The sequence below is a fragment of the Elgaria multicarinata genome, chromosome 2 (genome assembly GCF_023053635.1).
Source record: "Elgaria multicarinata webbii isolate HBS135686 ecotype San Diego chromosome 2, rElgMul1.1.pri, whole genome shotgun sequence".
Taxonomy (NCBI): domain Eukaryota; kingdom Metazoa; phylum Chordata; class Lepidosauria; order Squamata; family Anguidae; genus Elgaria; species Elgaria multicarinata.
This window is the reverse complement of record NC_086172.1, coordinates 8,389,730-8,411,183: the sequence shown is the minus strand read 5'-3', so window position 1 is coordinate 8,411,183 and position 21,454 is coordinate 8,389,730. Positions and strand designations below refer to the sequence as shown.

Sequence of the window (21,454 nt, the reverse complement as noted above, 5' to 3'; positions counted from 1 at the left end):
AGATAATTAAGGGTGCATTCCTATCGTGCCCTTGCGGCTTGGAATCCTCCGAACTTGGGAGGCTTCCAAGATTCCTATGCCCACTCTGGGCTGAAGCCAACAAGGCAGGAAGAGCGGCAGTGATAATCTGTGCTTCCCTGCCCTCCATTCTTTGCCTTTTCAGTAGATGGGCTTTTCATGAGAGCTTTGGTAGGGGAGGGGAGGAGGCTAAAGATAAATGGTGTCCTGGCTTCTCTGGTCTCTTTCCCTCCCTGCCCACTGGAACACCCCCTTCCCCCCCCTCTGCGGTAGAGTTTCTGGGCAGCAGGTGCAGTTCTTTCCATGCCGGCTGTGAGGGGGTGGGGCAGGATGGCCAGATCTCCAACCTCCCCTTTGGAGGTCATAGCTTTATCTCTGACCTTAGAGGGAAAAATTCGAACTATCCTATGTTACCTGGGACACTCACCCGGGGACCACAGGATTGTTCTCCAAATGTATATAAAACAGAAGTACAGGCTGAGCAAGTCCCAAACCAATCACCTAAATCAATTCCATTTTTTATGCATGTGCTACATTTAAATTCCCTTCCCCTATCCCGGTGTGTTTGAGAGCATCGGTTTTTCTCATTCAAGTGAATGGCAGTCATTCACTTAATGGCAGAAAATACTATTTTTGGAGAAACTCTTGAAGCCCAGGTTTCTGCCTTCCCAAACACCAGGACAAAATAAACAGGCTATAACGAGGGACAAAGTTCAGGTCAGTACAAACCCTGCCTCCCTTCATCCTCCAAAACTGGGCAGCTTGGACGCTCCTGTTATGGACCTTGGCTTTAAAATATGCGTCACTGCCTTCTACTCTTCAGTAGTGAGAAATAAATGAAACACCCCCTGTCAGTCCCTAATTGTATCACATCATTTTCACAACCATCATTCCTTCTAACATCAAAATCAGCTGGGGACTGGAAAGAGGATTGGAGCTAAAACAGAGAAAGGGGATAGTGTCAGTATCTTTGTGGGAAACTCCACAGTTTGCAGAAGTACAAAAACGTTTTTAAAGACCTGCTTCTCCCCCAACATACTCAGTAGCCAGGGAATACCTGAAGTCAGTTGGAAAAGAAAGCTGGGGGCGCAGCCGGATGAAATAGAATTGCTTGCTGCTTGTGGCTAGTGAAGAGGCCATGGCTGCCTAACAGGCTTAAAAATGGCAGCAATCAGCTAGCAGCTGGGTAGCAGAAGCAAGCCAAGAGAGAAAGCACAGTGTGGAATGTGGGTGTTTATATCTGTCCCTCTCATTCCCTTTCCTCCTCCTATCTTTAGAAAAATTGAGAGAAACTATGAAGAAACATAGGTAGTAGAAAAGCACAGAAGCAAAGAGAACTATCTCATTGGCTGAATCGGTCATTTCCTGGCTTACACCGAGAAGCTATTTTTAAAACATGCCCAGAAACAAAAGTGAGAGCGGATGATAAATATCAACGTTTAAATACAAGGTTTTAACTTACCTGACCCCTTCCCAGCATAGTCACAGCTAAAGCAAAGCTCAAGAAGGACAACGGGTAGTTAAAATGTAAGCGAAGAAAGCAGAAGCCACAAACAGATGTGAAAAAGATGAAAGAATAAGAGCACAATGAGATGGGCCTATAGCTGTCCTAAGAGGCCAGAACTGTAGCCCATCAGATGCTTTCCTCAGTTGTGAATGGGCCCTCCAGTGCCACCCTCCACAGAGGGAGAATTATCTCCTTGATCCTGAGGCAATAGCTCCCATACCCCTAGGCTAAGATAACACACACAAACACACCAGGATACACTGCAGTAAGTGTATTCACTAATTACAAATTTCAATGTTATTAGTATGTTATCAAGTTTGGAAGTGTAAGTCTCATCCCAAAATAAAGAAGTTTTTTCTTTATTACTTGCTCCCATTACCCACGATGTGTTTGTATACTTACTCCGTTTGAGTTTGCTTTTTAGGCATTTTATTTCCTATGCTCGGTTATGTTGTCACACCACTTTGAGATGAATATTGCTTTATTTTAAGATTTAACAATCAATTTGTGTTTCATATACTTTGAATACAAGGTAGGTAAACAGAATGCCACCACAGAAAAAATAGGAGTGTTAATTCAACATTTAATGTACTTGCTAATAAGATTTTTTGAGAGAGAATTAGTGACGGCCAGTAGATAATACATTTATCATATTCAATAGCCATTTCCTACTTGGATTTTAGTAGTAGAAAGAAATAGAGGCTCCTGGATCTTTTCATAAACACTGCTATTTAACTGTACTTGATGAATACAGTGCTGAAGTCCATGCCATAAAATCACCTTGGTTTTACTTTAACTCAACATGAAAGACTGCTGCCCTTCAGTCACAGAGGCAAAGTAGTCCTATGTACTATGCAATACAAGAAGCAAACAGTAATTGATCAAGAACATTTGGTCAAGTCTGCAAACTACATTCGAAATTGGTTGTGCAATCATCTCATTACGAAAAGCACTCGATAGCTGGCACAGACGTACCAATAAAGCAGGTAATGAATAGATTGCTACAAGGAAAAAACAGGTAACTGATAATAGCATTCAATGTTGAATTTAGAGACGACTCTTGGACTCCTCAGTGCTTAAGCCTTCTCCCACATCTTGATGAGCACCTAGTCATGCGCAGGACAGAAACTCCACAGCAGTCTCCCTTTCCTCAGTTAATTCCTTTGCAGTTGCATCCATCTTCTCACGAGAGAAGTCATTAATAGGAAGCCCTTCAACAAACTTCCATGTTTTATTCTGTGAAGAATACATTGACAAGACTAAGCCATATCGAGAATTAACTCTGCAACATTATACTATAAATGTACAATCAATACACTGATTAGATTAAGCCTAGCTTGAGGAGACTAGCCTAGATATAAGCTAAAGGGCATAACATAGCCCTTTAACAAGGGACTTTATGAAACTACTTTTGTCACTTCCTTTCCCCTTTTGTCATTTTTTTTGGTCATTTCCTTTCCCCTTTTGTCATTTTTTTTTTTTTGGGGGGGGTGTTCCAGGGATCGAAAAACAAATTCCCTCACCAAATTATAATCCTAAGGATTCCTTGGGACAAAGTTTTGAGCACTGAACTGCTATAAAACCAATGTAAAGTCTTGCATACATCTAAGACTTCAACATACATGTTGTGCCTGCAGTTGTGGCCCACATCTTACATGTTTTACGGATAGTATTTGAACTGCTGTTTTCATTCCACAGAAATCTTTAACGTGCAGAGTGCTTTATAATTAGCTTTAGGAATTCAACTTACTCATATGGATTCATAGGCATTCCTTTTTTGCTGTAAAATTCTGAAGAGTCCAAGCTACAAGATTTACCCAAGCACGGAGGAGGACACTAGATATTGCCCATCAGTATTAAAACCAGTGAATATGAGATTTATATAGCATTACAGATGTGTTTCAAAAATTTCTTACATACCTTTATCACAACAGGAAATGAATAGATCAAATCTTCAGGGACAGCATAGGAATTTCCATCAGAAATGACACCCATGGAAATAAATTCGCCCTATGTAAACAAATTAAAAGTCATTAGTGTTGTACTTACCCGCAATTCAGTAATTCACATTACAATACAGCTTTTCCCAACCTGATGCCCTCCAAACGTGTGAGACTCCCAGCATCCCACGACAAGCCAGGTTGGGGATGGATGCTGAAATATATTTTCACCCAAAATATTACAATAGGGAAGGTTCTGCATCTTGCTACATTTCATTGTATTCTATGAAGATCAAATAATTCCGTCTTTTACATGTATGATTACTTATCACATTTGTGTCCCGCTCTTCTATAAGTCGTTCATAAAAATGTACACAGGATTATCAGTTTTGTGTACAATAAATACTGAGTGAACACCTCTTTGAATAGCCACTATCAAGACAAACATCTTCATGGGCCATGACAAGACTTACCTCTGGAGTGCCAAACCAGATGTCTCTCACATGATCACAGATAGCTTTGGCTGCTGACATTGCACTTGATAGCTTTCTAGCTTTAATAACAGCTGCACCCCGCTGCTGAACAGTCTGTATTATTGACAGATGAAAATTACTGAATTATTTGTATCTAGTGCTTTAATTATTCAGTATTTTTAGAAAGTCCAAGACTAGCTATTCTATCTAATTATGGACAAAAATCTTCCCATCATGAACTGTAGTACTTTAAGTCATGAGAACAGTACTAAACTCGGGATGAATGCAGTCAGGTATAGTAAGTATGAACTAGGCTACAGTACAGATCAGTTGAAGACAAGTCATCTGAACACCATGAAACACTGCCGTTTACCCATAAACACTTGTCTGTAATTAGTAGACAACAGTAGCTTAGAACTAATTCAGACATTGCAAAAATTTAGGGCAGAACTACAACTAGTTTGGTTCTAACTTTGTTGCATAGGTTTATTGCTCAACCAATTTGCATTCTTTGCATTTCTTAACCTGCTTTGCAACATATCTTATTCCCAAGTCAGTGTAGTTAAGATATCAGTATTCCATTAATTATTATCAGAAAGCACATCAAATTATTTAACTCGAACACAAGTAGATTTTCTTCCATCTTATTTGATGGAGTCCTCCTTTGTTTAAGTTACATGCAAAATGTCCACAATGTCGTGGTACACCACACTCATTACTGTTCTTCATAATAAGTCAGCAATGGTCATGATTTATAAAAAATAATTTTATGATGACTTATAATAGTGTTCTTTTCCTGCTGGAACATTTACTACTCCTGTTACATAACTGCAAGACACTGTCAAGAACAGGAAAAGACACATACACACAAAAATCAAGTCTTAACTTACTTGAATGAAGTCACCTTTCAGCCAGTTATCATTTTTCACAGCTTCATAAACTCCAACATCTTTCCCTTGCACTTTCACCTTGGCATGGTTAACATCCGGATATTGAGTAGAGGAGTGATTACCCCAGATGATAACATTCTTCACATCCTTTGCAGTTACGCCAACTTTTAGGGCAATCTAGTTTGATTGAGGGAGGAAGAAAATGCCAATTTCAGCTTGGTAAATTCAAATATTCCACTTACTTTCTTTTTTTTAATCAAATGCAGTGCTTTCAACAAGATAGTTTACATTAGAGGATATAAACCCTCTGATACCTAGAAGATCATTCCTACCTGTGCTTTAGCTCTGTTGTGATCCAGACGAGTTAAACAGCTGAAATTCTCCTTTGGTATGGATGGAGCAGACTTTGAAGCAATCAGGCAATTGGTATTTGCTGGATTGCCTACTACAAGGACCTAGAAAAGAGAGAAAGGAAAGGAAAGTTAAACTTATTTACAATCAGGCTGATGAATGATCAACAAAATTCTTTCATCATATGCAAATTTAAATAGGATGAATGGCAAACTATCGAAACTGGAATAAAGGAGAAGCCCAAGCTGGGAACCTTTTGCTATAGTTCCTGAGAGAACTATAAGAGGCCTGAGAGAATCATCTTCGGGTGTTTTGTTTACATTTTTGTTTGTTGTTTCTGCATTTAAAGATTGTAAACCACTTTGGGTTCATTGGCAGAAAAGCTGTAAAGAAATGTATTAAATAATTATTTGCAATCAACTCCCAATGTTTTGTTTTTGTTTTTAAAGAAGCAGCTTTTAAATATTTTCATTTGCTATTAAGCAATGAAATAGTGCCTTTTTTGGACCTCTGAGAAAAGACTAAAACAGATTTAAAAGACAATTTAAATTATAAGAACTATGGCATCTCGTGCATCTTCCACTTGAACTGAAACAAGGCTTGTTTCCTAAACTGGTTAACTTGATAGATAGATAGATGTTTCAAGCAACTAATGTCATGTATATTAGATAGTACATATATTTCAGCAAAAAATAATTTTCTTTTTTAGAGACTCAAGTACCAAAAATCTTCACTTTCAATAACAAAAAAGGCCATTTAATTTCTGTAATATACTTTATACTAACAGAGCATTTCCAGTGCCCAAAGCACTCCACGTACTTAATCACAACAATCTTTACAAAGCCCTGTAAGGTAGGGCAGAATTAAAATCTCTATGTTATAAATGGGCACAAGTGTAAACCAACAGCCTCTGGCATCACAGCTCATTTTCTTGCCCACTATATTACACCAGCCATAGTCACCTTAACAGTCTTCTTTGCATACTTGTCCAATGCTGCACCTTGGGACTTAAAAATTTTCACATTTGCCTTGAGTAGATCTTTCCGTTCCATACCCTCTTTCCTTGGCATGGAGCCAACCAGGATGGCTACGTCAATGTCTTTGAATGCAACTTCTTCTTTATCAGTTGAAATTACCTCTAAGTAGAGAGGAAGAAACCAACAATTATATCTGAAAGATAAATTCATGTCTATATCTTGATGACTTACATTTGATCACAGTTGATCAAATCCCCATGTAAATCAAAAAGGTCTGGTACCATTTATATTCAAGTGCCAACTTATTGTTTCCTAGGCAAATGCTTCAGCTTATGGAACAGCAGGAAATATTAATACATTGTACTGAAGCCTCCGAGCTTTCATTATCTGACCTTGTTGCCACCAGCAGCCTTCTAAGCATGCTGCGTGGTGGGAGATGAGAGGGAGAGCAGGGTCATTCCACCAGCTCTGCCGAAACACCTCACAAAGGTTCCTCCTTTGTCAACTGTCACTAACCAGTAGCCATTCCAGCAGGCTGTACGCAGGGAGATGAGATGGGGAAGCAGGGCCATTCCATTAGGCCTGCATAAAGAATTATTTCCCCCTCATCCCTCCCCATTCGTCTTTCCTTGCATGTTGTGTCTTTTTAGATTGTAAGCCTACTGCCTTGTTCAATTGACAAGCCATTCTGTGAGCCTTTTCAGCTGAGTAGCATAAAAAATACTTCAAATAAATAAGTAAAACAAAATTAATATCTAAGATTTCTTTGATACACACTAAAACACGACTCTTCATTTCAACTTTTTTCAAGGATACAGGAAATAATCATTTAGTGTCAGTTGATTGGCTTAGCACAACCCAAGGCAGAGGCTTCACCACTGAAATGAACTGCACTACAGTAAAGTAGAATTCAGTATGAAACAAGTTTCTTTTCAATGAACCTTCTTTCTAACTGGCACAAATTGTGCATTCTGCAAAATCTGTGAGTGCACTACTAGACAAACCCCATCAGTGCAGCCATGCCCTTTTTACTTCTTTTCTCCCACTACTACAGACTAAGCCTCCCACAGTTTGCTTTAACTGTTGGGCTTTTAAACCTAGTACTCCATTCCTTCTACAAACATCTCTTCAGTCTACAAAATGGCTGCATGATCCTCATGTCTTGGTATAATGGCCACCACATTGAACAATGCTACAAAACTGGCAGAGTGTAGAATCTATAGACAGAGCACATTTTAAGATCAGACCACAAGAACAGTTTCAATTGGTTGTCACCTCTTAACAGAGGATGAGCACAGTCCTGCAATTCCATAAGTACACCATCCAATACATTCATCATAGGAGTGATATCCAACATCACAAGAACAAGAGGCTGTAAAACAATAAAAATTGTATAAATTACTTAGATACGTAAACTTTGGGCAAGACAAAACCATTTATATACAAGATCACTAGATTCTTTTCATTTTATAGTCAGAACTGTAAGGATCACTGCATTCATCAAGTACAAAATATAAATAAGACCAATCTATAACATTCTACCCTACAGTTCTGTACCAGACACATATCCACAAACAGCACAGTAATGAAAATTTTGTTTCCTCATAATGGAACCTTATTCCTCTATAAAAGTTAGTCCTTCTAAGAAATTAAAGCCAACTAAGTATGATTCAATGATGCCTTTTCCTTACTATTTTAGTTTTACACTGACTGCAAAGTTGACCTTTATTGCTTACAGGTATGTTGTAATTTATCCATTACCTGATCCGGTCCAAAGACATCACCCTTAGCAACACTGTAGAGTAGAGAATATGCAATCTGTCCAGCGGCACCAGTCACTAGGACTTTGATTGGTTGGGACTGCAAGAGAAAGGGTATTTGCATGTTTCAGTAAACACTACGTAATACATTTTCACTTCTTCCTGTAGAATGAACATTGTAATGGTTGGTGTATCTTTTCAGAAAGGATGCTATAAGATCTGTCTCCTACTGTAGTGAAGAGGTATGTTCTGCTAATCAAGCTTCCAAGATAGCCAAGACTTGTTTTTAAAATGATAAATGGAATAAAAAAGTTCAAAGTAGAAAGGTACCACCCAGTATATAGGGATCTCCTAGATGCTGGGATTCTATACTAGTGTAAAACACAAGCTATTTTAAAGAAAACTACAGTATTTTAGAGGAAGGCCAGTTTTGTAAAACTATTCATGTGAATAAATTGCATACCAATACACAAACATTTAAAGTGACATCATCTAAAGCTGCAGCCATAAAATAATGTTCATGTTCACAGCAAGCAGCAGTGGTAAGTTCAACTTTTCTATTTAAAGCCTCCATGTGGAGAAGAATATTGTGACTAGTTCCATGTGGCCTACTGTGTATTAACAAACCTGGATGCTTGCCTTCCTTGCATTGCTGCATGGAAAAAGGAGTCTAAAGCCTGGTGGTAAAGCATTGCATAGCAGAAACAGTCTCTTATCATCCTGGTCTGAACAAGAGGAGCAAAACCTCCCAGTCCAGGCTTTATGCATCTGAAATTAGGTCATGCATAATTTGAGGGACCTAAACTTCCTCCCTCCCCGAACTGAAATGGCAGAGGGAACAGTTGCAGGAATTGGAGATTACGAACTAATCTTTTCCCCACCCCCTTTGCTAAAACCTCTATAAAGCAGGCAGAATAATAATGTTCGATTCCTTCATGACAGAAGTGGAGAAATAAAGTCTCAAGATGAAAACAGACTTACCTTCCTTATATCATAAAACATTCTGGGCTGTACCACATATTTGAATGCAAGCCCTCAGTCACAGTCTGACTACCTCAGAGGACAGACACAAGGATATGAATCTACAGTAAACACTGCACTTCTGAATACTACTGCTACAAGGATATTGGAGAAGTTGCCTATTCTCTCTCATCCTCCCAGCACCTTTGTTAGTGGAAATGCTACTGCAATGAGTTTTGCATTAGCACTCATATCATGTAAAATATCAATCAAACAAAGAGGCAATATTTGTGATATTTTAATTGAGGCAATATTTTTGTAACTGTAGGAGCACAAGCTACAACTTCAGAGAGGGATATATAGAAGTACAAGGAAAGAGGAGGACAAGGTGACATTATAGTTCTGACAAGAATTTGGAAATGAAGTATGTGCCTGCTTGAAGAGCACCTTGAAAGTCATATGATAAGACATTCCAGCAGTACCACTGTGTCACATACTGCAGCAACTGTAAAGTGCAAGACAACAAATGGAGCATTATTATTGGGCAAGCCTGGCAGTTTCTACAGCTGTCCCCTCAACTGCCATATCTAAATACCCTATTATTAATGCTCATCAGCGTCTTCTAGTTTGAGACAAAGTCCCCACCTCACACATATTTTTGGAGGGTATCTATTTCTTCCCTCCAACTGGCGCAAGCAGGGGGAGAGACTATTCTAATTTTTAACAGGCTGGTCTTGTAGTGTACTTCGGGATAGCAAGAGCGAGGAGATGTACAGACCTTTTGTTCTATCCCCAACCTCCCAGGCCCACAGAGGCTCAAGACAGCACCTGTCACAAAAGCCATGTAGCCAAACCAGTAAAGTTTTCAATTTCTTATACGGCTCTTCTGGCAGAGCTGCCTTATGGGCAGCTAGCAACTTGGGGCTTGCTTTGGTTCACCTCGGTTCTCATGCACTAAAAATGGGACTTCTTATCACTCAAAAGATCCCCCTTCTTAACTATATTGGGGTTCATAACTAAACAACACTCAACAATCTCCCTAGCCCACGCTGGGAATCCCCTCCCTCCCAGGAAACGCTCTTTCAGACATTGTTCAGCCCTCTGCCTTTTTGAGCAAAGTGCTCAAATTCTGTGGGTGTAGTATCTATCTATCTATCTATCTATCTATCTATCTATCTATCTATCAAAACCCGAAATCCATAAGCCCCAACCTGACTCCTCCTGATTTTAATCCAACCAGCTCCCCCGCGTAGCCTCCTAAAAGATCAGCCAAGGTAGGCAGCCTTCACACAGATGGAGAAAATTCGCAATTTCTCCCCTTTCCACAACCCCGCGCCCCAAATACAGGAACGTTTCTAGCGGGAGCAGCACACCCCTTTCCGCCCTCTGCGTCCATTTTACTCCTTCGTGGGGGAATTCGTAGCTCCCGGTCGCTATAAAAACGGGTTTTTCCTGCCCTCCTCTCCTCTTGAAGCTACCGCGCGCCCCGCCGCCGGCCCAGGGCCTCGCCCCGCCATTCCCGTTGGAGGTTGCACGACCTCCCCGCTGCCTATAAAGCCATGCCGAGCTCAGCATCCCTCACTCACCATGTCGGGGCTGGGAGAAGCGATGGGTCTTCCTCTCCGAGGTCACCTCTAACCGCAGTCACAGCTACAGCAAAGAGCGAGCGCTGCTCGGAAGGTGATCGACACGGAGGTGGGGGGGGAAACGCCGCCCCCCTCTTCGTCACTTCTTATTTTGCCAAATGGAAGCTGTAGTCCGTGGCTCCAACGGCAGTGCGCGGCGCGAAGAGGAACGTTAGGCCGAAACAACTACAGCTCCCAGAATGCACCGAAGCCACCATTTTCCCGCAGCAGGACGTCCTTTAAACAGCAAGGGAAGAGGGAGGAGAATAAAGATTTGACGTTTTATTTAACTCAGACATCACGCGCTTCTCGCTAGAGAGAGCGAGCGGCGGCGGCAGGGGTGGCAGTAGTAATTAATGGGAGAGTATGACCCTGCTTTTTATTTTGGGCCAGCTAGCCGTTTTGATACTGCCAACCAAGCACACCTTGGATACCTTCAGGCTGGGAACTAGTCTATATTTTAGTTTTAATGCCCCCTACCCTGGTTGGTTTTTCCCCTCCCTCCCCTTGTCTTTACTGTGATTTTAGATTGTAAGCCATATGGCAGATTGTCTGTTTTGTTTTATTCTGTACAGCGCCATGAATAAATATTAATAATAAAATAGAGTTCAGTGGTTGTACTCCTACCTAAGTTGTCAAATCCAGAAAGTTGTGCTGCTTTTCATCATCTTGTCCCTTAGGCTTTGCAACATCTGTCTGAAACCTCTGAATTGAGATCATTCAGAGATCGGGTGGGGGGTGGGAAGGTGCTGTCAGTATGGTGATGACAAGCAACTCATTTGGATTTTAAGCCTGTGGGCAGGGACTGTCTTCTTTTATTGATTATTTATAAGTACTCCAGGATACTTTTTGGCTGGGGAGCAGGATAAAAATACTCTACATAATTCTATTTCTCATTTTCACTGAAGCAATAGCTGTATTCAGATAAGTCTTTATTTGGGCAGACTACACATGAGGAGGGACAGTGGAGACAAATGTGTCACTGTCTTCATTGCTTTTTATGTGTTGAGGGAAACCGCCCTGGATTAAGAAGTCTTTCAATCCATGGAAGCTCTATGCATTAAAGCTCTGATTTTCAGGCTTTTAAATTACATGGTCTTTGTGGATAAAAAAAGAAGCAGCAGCTCTCTAATAGACAGTCTCTCTCAACAGGTGGAAAATAATGAGGAAGGCAAGGGGGGGGGGGAGAGATTGGAACTAGTCCCCATATCTCTTGTGTAGAGACTACCCATATTAGGAATGCATGAAGTGGTCTAGTTGAGATGCAGAATCAGTGTCTTGGATCAATAATAGAGTGGGGGAGTGCCAGTAAACTGAAACCTCATCAAGACAAGATGGAGGTTCTGTTGGTACATTGTCTGATTGGGGAGATGGTGTTCAATCTATTATAGACAGGGTTGCATTCCCTTGAAAGAATCAGGTTTGGAACTGTGGGTGGGGGCAGTGGCACTGATCCAGCATTTATATTATTTATTTATTTATTTATTTAGAGTATTTTTATCCCGCACCTCAGCCAAAAGGCTCTCGGAGCAGCTTACAATGTATCAATAAAGAAGACAAGAGACAAGAGGCATGCAGCATGTTTCACCAGTTTTAACTTAAGCTACAAGCCGTCTTCCACACAGATCACTGACCACAGTGATCTTGCCCTGGTAACCTCCAGAATAAATTATTACAGTATGATATATTATATGTGGAGCTACCTGCAACACTTAGTGTAGAATGCAGCTGCTACATTACTAACTGGCCGCAGAAATTCAGGATTTTAGTGTAGCTGTGATTTTGTAGTGTGTCATGGCCATACCTAAACAAAAGGTAGTAGCAAAACAAAAGACATTATTATTATTATTATTATTATTATTATTATTATTATTTATTTATTTATATAGCACCATCAATGTACATGGTGCTGTACAGAGTAAAACAGTAAATAGCAGGACTCTGCTGCATAGGCTTACAATCTAATAAAATCATAGTAAAACAATAAGGAGGGGAAGAGAATGCAAACAGGCACAGGGTAGGGTAAGCAGGCACAGGGTAGGGTAAAACTAACAGTATAAAGTCTGCACAACATCAAGTTTTAAAAGCTTTAGGAAAAAGAAAAGTTTTTAGTTGAGCTTTAAAAGCTGCGATTGAAGTTGTAGTTCTCAAATGTTCTGGAAGAGCGTTCCAGGCGTAAGGGGCAGCAGAAGAAAATGGACGGAGCCGAGCAAGGGAAGTAGAGGCCCTTGGGCAGGCGAGAAACATGGCATCAGAGGAGCGAAGAGCACGAGCGGGGCAATAGTGTGAGATGAGAGAGGAGAGATAGGAAGGAGCTAGACCATGAAAAGCTTTGAAGGTTAACAGGAGAAGTTTATATTGGATTCTGAAGTGAATTGGAAGCCAATGAAGAGATTTCAGAAGCGGAGTAACATGGTCAGAGCGGCGAGCCAAGAAGATGATCTTTGCGGCAGAGTGGTGAACAGAAACCAATGGACTGATGTGAGAAGAAGGAAGGCCAGAGAGAAGAAGGTTGCAGTAGTCCAACCGTGAAATAACCAGTGCATGAGCAAGAGTCTTGGCGGAAGAGACAGACAAAAATGATCGAATCCTGGCAATATTATACAGGAAAAATCGACAAGATTTAGCTACTGCCTCAATATGAGGAATAAAGGAGAGCGAGGAGTCAAATATAAAGCCAAGGCTACGAGCTTCCTTGACCGGAGTAAGCGTAACATCATTGACAGTAAGAGAGAATGAGAGATCATGCAAGGAGTAAAAGATTTTCCTCCTATTTTAAAAAAAAATTAAGAAAAAAATCCCTGCCAATGGTAAATACAGCTTGTTATTTTATTTATTTATTTATTTATTTATTACATTTTTATACCGCCCAATAGCCGAAGCTCTCTGGGCGGTTCACGATAAGCCAGTTATCTCAAAACTGCATGTTAAAGTTGTGTCTGTAAGCCTGAGAGTGGCTTATGACAGATCTGCAATTTAGTTCACTGTTAATATGGCAGTTTGGTGGTGGGCAGAAGTTTGGATTGCCAACCAAAAATCCATTATACAAAACTAGGGAACCGAAATGCGTAAAATTTGCACATGCCAACTTATATATACACATGCAAATTTAGAAATAATTGCTATAATTTAAGGAGAAATACAATACTAAGGAGTGGGGAAGATTATCACCTTTGTGCCTGCTCAGTCTGCTACACAGGTAACTTCAAAGCTGGTGTTCTCCATTGATCACCTTCCAAATCGAAGACTGGTCTGACAGCTCTACAAAAAAAGGATTGTCCTTTTTGTCCAAAACACCCAGTATGTTGCAGCAGAGATCAGTCTGCTTAAATTGCCCACCCCATTCAGCGCTCCATTACATGCAAAAGCCTTGTTCTCCCCTGAATGCATGGAGACACGTTTAAATATTAAAGCTAAAACCACATGAAATAAGAATTGTTAGAAAGATGATGAACTATTTTGTTTGCTTCTACCTTTCCTTTATGAATGAACACAGGTTCATGACCAATCACAGCTTTCTAAACTTCTGGATTTCTCCATTGATTTCTTTGGGGAGAAATGGAAATCTAGAAAAACCAGAAGTTGATGCTTGGCTGTTAGTAGTCTCTACATTACGACTTTGAACTGAAGCGATAAATTAGCTAAATTTTAGACCGGAAGTGCCCAGGACAGAAAACAAATGTCACTCTTACAGTCTGTAACGGCTCTCAAATTTTCTATCTCTGTGCTCCAGACTCGCGACGCACGCGCAGATGAGGCTGAGGCAAAATGGGCGGTTTCATTTGGCTTCTCGGAGGCCGGAGCTCTGCTTCGCTGGTTGCCAAGTGACGAGAAGAAAGCGCGCGCTCCACGGGAAACGGCTGAGGTAAGCGGTTTGTTTTGCTTTTCCCCATCCCGAACGGTGAGCTACGGGGATGCGGATGGCGGGGGACGTTCTTAGGGTCCGTGAGGGCGAGAAAGAACGGTTGACGCCAGTGACAAGATTCATACTTGGCTGTAGCGTCTGAGTGACGGCAGCTTCTTTCTTTTTTTAATTTACCGTATTTATCCTATTATCATTTGCTGTCTTGGCAGCTTTCCTGATATTATATTGTCTATCGCACCCCCGTTTAAGTCAGTTTGCTTAATGTGCTTCTTTCTTCACTAAATCGGAATTAAGTTCCATAGAAATCAGTGGAACTCTTCCTGTCGTTTGATTTACATAGGGAGGTTGTGGTCTCTCCCACACCAAAGAGGCAGCTGGACAACCATCTGTCAGGGATGCTTTAGGGTGGATTTCTGCACTGAGCTGGGGCGGGGGTTGGACTTGATGACCTTACAGACCCCTTCCAACTCTGCTATTCTATGGTTCTGTGATTAAAAATGTCTTGGTAGTGGAGATAACTCAGGCGAGCTTTATGAGAGCTGTGCTCTCAGGTCAAAGGCTCCCTCCTTGCATAAAACTTCTCTATTTTATGACAGTTAGTATAATTTGGTCAGCCTAAGTTTTGAGAATTTATTAGCGTTTATCAATGGAGTAGAGCAAAGGAAAGTTTTACCTTTCCCCCCCCATTTTTTTCGGGAGGGGGAATGGAAAATTTGGGGGAAATTTAAAAAATGCAATATTAGCACTTTTTAAAGATTGAAAATCACTTTGTTACTGTAGGAACATAAAATGTAATTATGTATGTATGAGTTGCTTTGGTATAAAATTACCACATTTGGTATATTAAAAGTACAGTGTATTCATTTAAGCAATTATTACAAATTAAATTGATTTAAATTTTTTTAAAAATTTTGGTAACGAATGGAGCTAACAAGCTCTTGAACTGTAAGGAACCTCTTTGGTTTTGCCAGTTTATGAGGAGCAGGCTAAAAATAATTTAAAACAATGACAACAGAGGAAACCAACATTAGTAACAAAGAAAATTATTTATGTCTTTGCCAGTCCTCCACAGTGTCAAGCAAACATAAAACACCCATTCCCATGAAAAGAACAGAAAAAGGGGGACCGAGATTCAATGAATATGCCTGAAATTTAATCAGACTCATTTTCTGAGCTGTAGCTATCACTATCAGTTTCAGTTTCCACTTCAGTGGCAGTGCTGCCCCTAGAGGAGGAAATGCATCATGCTCTTGCATTTGAGAGTTGTAGTCTCAGTTTGCAACCTAGGACTTGCTTGTCCTCGATGCACAGAAATTGTAATAATCTGATACTGTACATAGTTTTTAGAAATCATTTGGAGAAGTAAATATCTGAACACCTTGTCTTAAACAGTTTATTCATCATGCTAAAATAAAACATTCCATAATCCATTTTCTTCAATTTTTCTGGGAGAAAAACAACAAGAAAAAAGGCTTGGAGGAAAAAATGGGGAAAAAACATTTCCCCCTGAATTTTTATTATTATTATTATTTTTATTTATTTATTTATTTATATAGTACCATCAATGTACATGGTGCTGTACAGAGTTTCCCCCTGGGCCTTCACATCTCTAGCGATGACACCTCCTTCGTTAGAGCAGGGATCGAGGGCTGTGACACTCCCGGTTCTGTGGCGGGGAGGCTTGGAGCCAGCCTCCTTAAGTGGTCCCAGCTCTGCCAAAGCCTCTCTGCCAAGCAACCCTAGTTGCCTTGCCTCCCTTGATAGGGGAGATGCAGCATCCTGGTTGCTTAGTGATGGTGGCGGATAAATCCCTTCTCAACAGAAGAGAGGACTCCTTTGGAACTTCTTCCTCCAGCCCTTTCTCCTGTTGACAGGCAATGGGATTCATCCACCACTGGGAGCCTTGTCTCTCCTTCGATCTCTGCTCCTCCCCCTGTCATGGCAGCACATGCCATTGGGTTTTAAAAGAAAAACTCCATTGGTGCCAGTGCAGGCATTTTAAAAGCCTAAATTCAGCAGCAAGGGGAAGCAGGGAAAATCTCTTATCTCTCATCAGTGTGCTGATCTGGGCCCCCAGCAGAGCAGTTTCTGGACCCCTCCCCACCACAGAGTCAGGGGTTCTCGATCCCAGATATACCATTTTAACAACCCTTCTTTTCTCAACAGCGTGTTCAGTGTCTCATACAAGAGGACACTGGCAAAGTTTGCACTTTACAATGGGCTTGCTGGCCACAAACCTGCATATGCTGGTTGTAGTAAAGTGGGCTTATATACATTTTATTTTTATTTATTCATATATTATATTTTTAAACTACCCAATAACCGAGGCTCTCTGGGCAGTTCACAATTAACACCATAAAATACAGCAAATCAAATCAAAACATAATATAAAGCTTTAGAAGTTTAGAAGTATCATGTAAAACCGCAGTTACAACCCAGGGAAACCCTGTGTGAAAAGATTTTTTTCCCAAAAGGCGTTTAAAGGTGTTACATTTTCTGCTTCCCTAATGTAATGAGGCAGGGTTTTCCAGTTGGTGGGTGCTGGTACAGAGAAGGCCTGCTGCCAAGGTTATTCATGGCAATATTCCATTCGTTTTGGAATGACTAGCAAGACTTTTTCTGAAGATCTTAAATGTCGTTTGGGTGTATATAAGGGAAGGTGGTCTGCTAGGTATCATGGTCCAAAGATGTTCAGGGATTTATAGGATAATAACATAACCTTCTACATGGCTTGGTAGCTAACAGGCAGCCAGTGCAGTTATTTTAATAGGTTTTATGTGAGCATAGCGAAGTGTCTGAGTGAGCACCCTAGCTGCTGCATTCTGCACTAACTGCAGCTCCTGAATCATACACATGGGTAGCCCCACAAAGAGTCCATTGCAGTAGTCTAATCATGAGGTTACTGGTGCATGGATCACCATGAGTAGGCTATCCCTATCCAGGAATGGTGTAGTTGGTGTATCAACTGAAATTGCTAATGGGTGCTGCAGGCCACCTGGGCCTCCAGTGACAAAGATGGATCCAGGAGCACCCCCAAACTACGGACCTGCTCCTTCAGACAGAGTGCAACCCCATCCAGAACAGGCAAACACCTCAATTCCTGGGGCTCGGCACCACAGTCCATAGGGTCTCTTGTCTTATTGGGATTCAGCTACAGTTTATTGGCCCTTATCCAAGCCGTAACTGTATTCAGGCACCGGTTCAGAACGTGCACATCTTCTCCAGATTCAGATGTCACAGAGCAATGGAGCTGATTGTCTTCTGCATACTTGTGGCACTTTGTCCCAAATCCCCTTATGACCGCTTCCAATGGCTTCATATAGATCTTAGATAACACTGGGGACAAGATGGTGTCTTGTGGTACCCCACAGTCCAGCTGTCATGAGGCTGAAGTGTAGTCACCCAGTGCTGTTCTCTGGAACTGACCCCGCAAGTAGGAGTCAAACCACTAGAAGAGTGCCTCAAATTTCCAACTCATGAAGGCGGTCCAGGAGGACACAGTGGTCGACGGTATCAAAGGTCGTTGAGAGATCAAGAAGTAGTAACAGGGTTGCACTCCCCCTGCCTCTTTCTCATTTAATTATACTGGTTGAGGGAAATTTCACACATAATAAAACTCCATGTTGTTAGATCTTAGTGAGTAGGATTTTTCTCCATTCGCTGACATGTTCTTTCACTGGTGATAAAAGCCTGGTACCAACAGGAGAAATAGTGGCAGAACTTCCAGTTAAATGCTTCTGGATGTTAAATTTTAGGCTTTAGCTAATCCAGTGACATCTGGACAATCATCATTACTTGGATCATGTTAATTCTTCCACTTTCTGTTCAGTATTCAGGTGGAACAAAGAGAAGGAACCCTAGAATGTTGGTATGTTAGTCTTGACATTTCTGCAGAACCATAAGCGAAACTTTCCATTGGTAGTATTGGTGCTACAATGGAGCTACCCCTTTTTAAGCATCACTAGCTTTAGAATAGTACATATATACTATTCTATATATATTTGGCCAAAATTGTGGACACTTTTTGAAATTTTCATGTTTTGCAACTTTGCATGCTTATAGAAGATGTTCTGTTTCATGAAATTCAAATGTTTATATATTAATTGAAAGACCTGATTCACATAATACAACAATCTTTTCCTGGGTGTCCAATCAACTCTTTTCTTTGGTGCCATTGCTCTATTTATGACGTACATACGTACACTTTTAATTTGTAAACAATTTCCAATTGCGCTTCAGTTAAAGAACAAACAGCAAAACTGACTTTCCCCAACTTGAAACATGATGTATCGCAGCTACTGCCATGTGATTGGTCCCCAGAACAAGGACTGTGATTGGCCAGTAGGGTTTGCAATTCCAATCCACTTCTTCACTCAATCACACCTGTGTTTGTTTTTAGACTAAAGTAAGCGTAACTTTTTTTGTACTGCGGATATTTGCATTCTGCATTTTTTGTATTGAATTCAGCATTAATAGCTCTCTTATCTACAAACCTGGTTGTGCATTACAATAATCAGAGGAAGTCCTTCTCAGTACTCCTCACATAAGAGAAGATCATTTAACACAAGAGAGAGCAGGCCTTCTCTGTGTGGCACTCCATCTCTGGAATGGCTTCTTATGGGAGATATTCTTGGCACCAATCCTTATACTCTTTTCAGCACTAGGGAAACCCTTCTTATTTGCACAGGACTTTTAAAACATTCAGAATTTTTACACTTTTAGATTCAAGTTTGTCTCTTATTAACTGGCTGAAACAGTCTTCTGACTCTTGATTTTGCTTTCTGATAATTTAGATTTTATGTTGTTTTTATTTTACAGAATTATGTTGTTTTTAAAAGGAACTTTTAAAAATATAAATAAATCATTTTTGCATTCTTTACCATACTAGGATTAAAAGCTAGATAGTGTCATAGGTACAATCTAATAAATGTCTGCAACAACTGTTTGCTACATTTATTATTATTATTATTATTATTATTATTATTATTATATTTATTTGTATCCCGCCTTTTGCCCAATGCTGGGCCTCAAGGCGGCCTTACAAAGTTTAAAACATACATTTGGGGAGGGGGGGACAAAACCATAAACGTTTAAAATACACAACAAAATTATAAGACATTAACATAGATGGAGGGCCAGATTATTCTCCAAAGGCCTGCTGGAACAAAAAAGTTTTAGTCTGCTTCCGAAAGCCCATCAAGGAGGGAACCAGCCTAGCTTCCGCGGGAAGAGAGTTCCAGAGCACTGTAGCAGCCACCGAGAAGGCCCTCTCCCATGTTCCCACCAAGCGCGCCTGTGAAGATGGTGGGACTGAAAGAAAGGCTTCTCCAGAAGATCTTTAATCACGGGCAGGCTCATAAGGAAGAATACATTCTTTCAAATAACCTGGACCCGAGCCATATAGGGCTTTATAGGTCATAACCAGCACTTTGAATTGTGCCCGGAAACAGACTGGAAGCCAGTTGAACTGTTTTTACAGGGGAGTTGTGTGCTCCCTGTAACCAGCCCCGGTCAACAATCTGGCTGCAGCTCTTTGAACCAGCTGGAGTTTCCGAACACTCTTCAAAGGCAGCCCCACGTAGAGTGTGTTACAGTAATCCAATCAGGATGTAACTAAGGCATGTGTCACTGTGGCCAGGTCCAACATCTCTAGGAATGGGCGCAGCTGGCGCACTAGCTTTAACTGTAAATGCACTCCTGGCCACTGCCAAAACCTGGGCATCCAGGCTCAGGGCTGAATCCAGAAGTACACCCAAGCTGTGGACCTGTGTCTTCAGGGGGAGTGTAGCCCCATCCAACACAAGCTGAATCCCTATTCCCTGATCTTCCTTTCGACTGACCAGGAGCACCTCTGTCTTATCTGGATTAAGCTTCAATTTGTTCTCCCTCATCCAATCCTTTACTGCCAACAAACACCGGTTTAGCACTGAAACTGCTTCCTTGGAATTGGGTGAAAAGGAGTAGTAGAGTTGGGTGTCATCAGCATACTGGCGGAACCGCACCCCACAACTTCGGATAACCTCTCCCAATGGTTTCATGTATATGTTAAATAGCATGGGGGACAAAACAGAGCCCAGAGGGACTCCACAGGCCAACGGCCAAGGAGTCGAACAGGAGTCCACCCAGTACCACCTTCTGGGTCTGTCCATCCAGGGAGGAATGGAGCCACTGTAAAACAGTGCCTCCAAGATCCAACCCAGCAAGGCGGCCCAGAAGGATACCATGGTCGATGGTATCGAACGCCGCTGAGAGGTCCAGCAAAACCAGCAGAGACACACTCCCCCTGTCCAGTTCCTGGCAAAGATCATCCACCAAGGCGACCAAAGCTGTTTCTGTCCCATAACCAGGCCTGAAGCCAGATTGAAAGGGATCTAGATAATCCGTCTCATCCAGGAATCCCTGGAGTTGGGAGGCCACCACACGCTCCAATACCTTGCCCAAAAATGGGATGTTGGAGACTGGCCGGGAGTTATCCAATACAGTAGGGGCCAAGGAGGGCTTTTTCAGTGTGGGTCTTACCACTGCCTCTTTCAAGCAGGCTGGGACCCTACCTTGGTGAAGGGAGGCATTGACCATTCCGCTTACCCACTCAGCCAGTCCCCCTCTGGCAGCTTTTATAAGCCAGGAAGGGCAAGGATCAAGTATACACGTGGTGGCTCTCACCAATCCAAGGACCCTGTCCACATCATCGGACTGTGCAAATTGAAAGGTATCCAATAATACTGGACAAGCAGGTGCCAAAGTTACATCCACTGGGTCTGTATCAACAATAGCATCCAAGTTAGAGCAGATCTGAGCAATTTTGTCTGCAAAGTGCTGGTCAAATTGGTCACGGCAGGCTGTTGAAAGGTCTGAAATCACTTTTTGGGGGCCAGAGTGTAGAAGGCCCCTGACCACCCGAAACAGCTCTGCTGGACGGCTCTTTGCAGACGCAACAGTGGCAGAGAGAAAAAGTTTTTTTGCTGCCTGAATTGCCACAGAGTAGGCCTTCAAATAGGCTCTAGCCTGTGTTCGATCAGATTCACTCCGAGTTTTCGCCAACGTCGCTCTAGCCTCCGTCTCACTCGTTTCATTGCTGCCAGTTCACT

The 21,454-nt window shown here is 41.5% G+C and overlaps 1 protein-coding gene across 2 annotated transcripts; it reads right to left on the bottom strand.

The window, feature by feature from the left end:
* Window positions 1-2,088: 2,088 nt before the first annotated feature.
* Window positions 2,089-10,568, bottom strand: MDH1 (malate dehydrogenase 1). 2 transcript variants are annotated; one of them, XM_063115979.1, is made up of 9 exons: window positions 10,463-10,568; window positions 7,918-8,016; window positions 7,432-7,528; window positions 6,142-6,317; window positions 5,161-5,283; window positions 4,829-5,005; window positions 3,939-4,052; window positions 3,446-3,535; window positions 2,089-2,761 (listed from the first exon to the last, which is right to left on the bottom strand). In XM_063115979.1, the coding sequence occupies exons 1-9, from the start codon at window positions 10,463-10,465 to the stop codon at window positions 2,636-2,638; spliced, it is 1,005 nt and encodes a 334-aa protein (XP_062972049.1). In that variant the 5' UTR covers window positions 10,466-10,568; the 3' UTR covers window positions 2,089-2,635. The 2 variants fall into 2 exon arrangements, with proteins under 2 accessions (XP_062972049.1, XP_062972048.1); XM_063115978.1 differs by lacking the exon at window positions 10,463-10,568 and adding an exon at window positions 8,898-9,020.
* Between the last annotated feature and the right edge of the window lie 10,886 nt (window positions 10,569-21,454).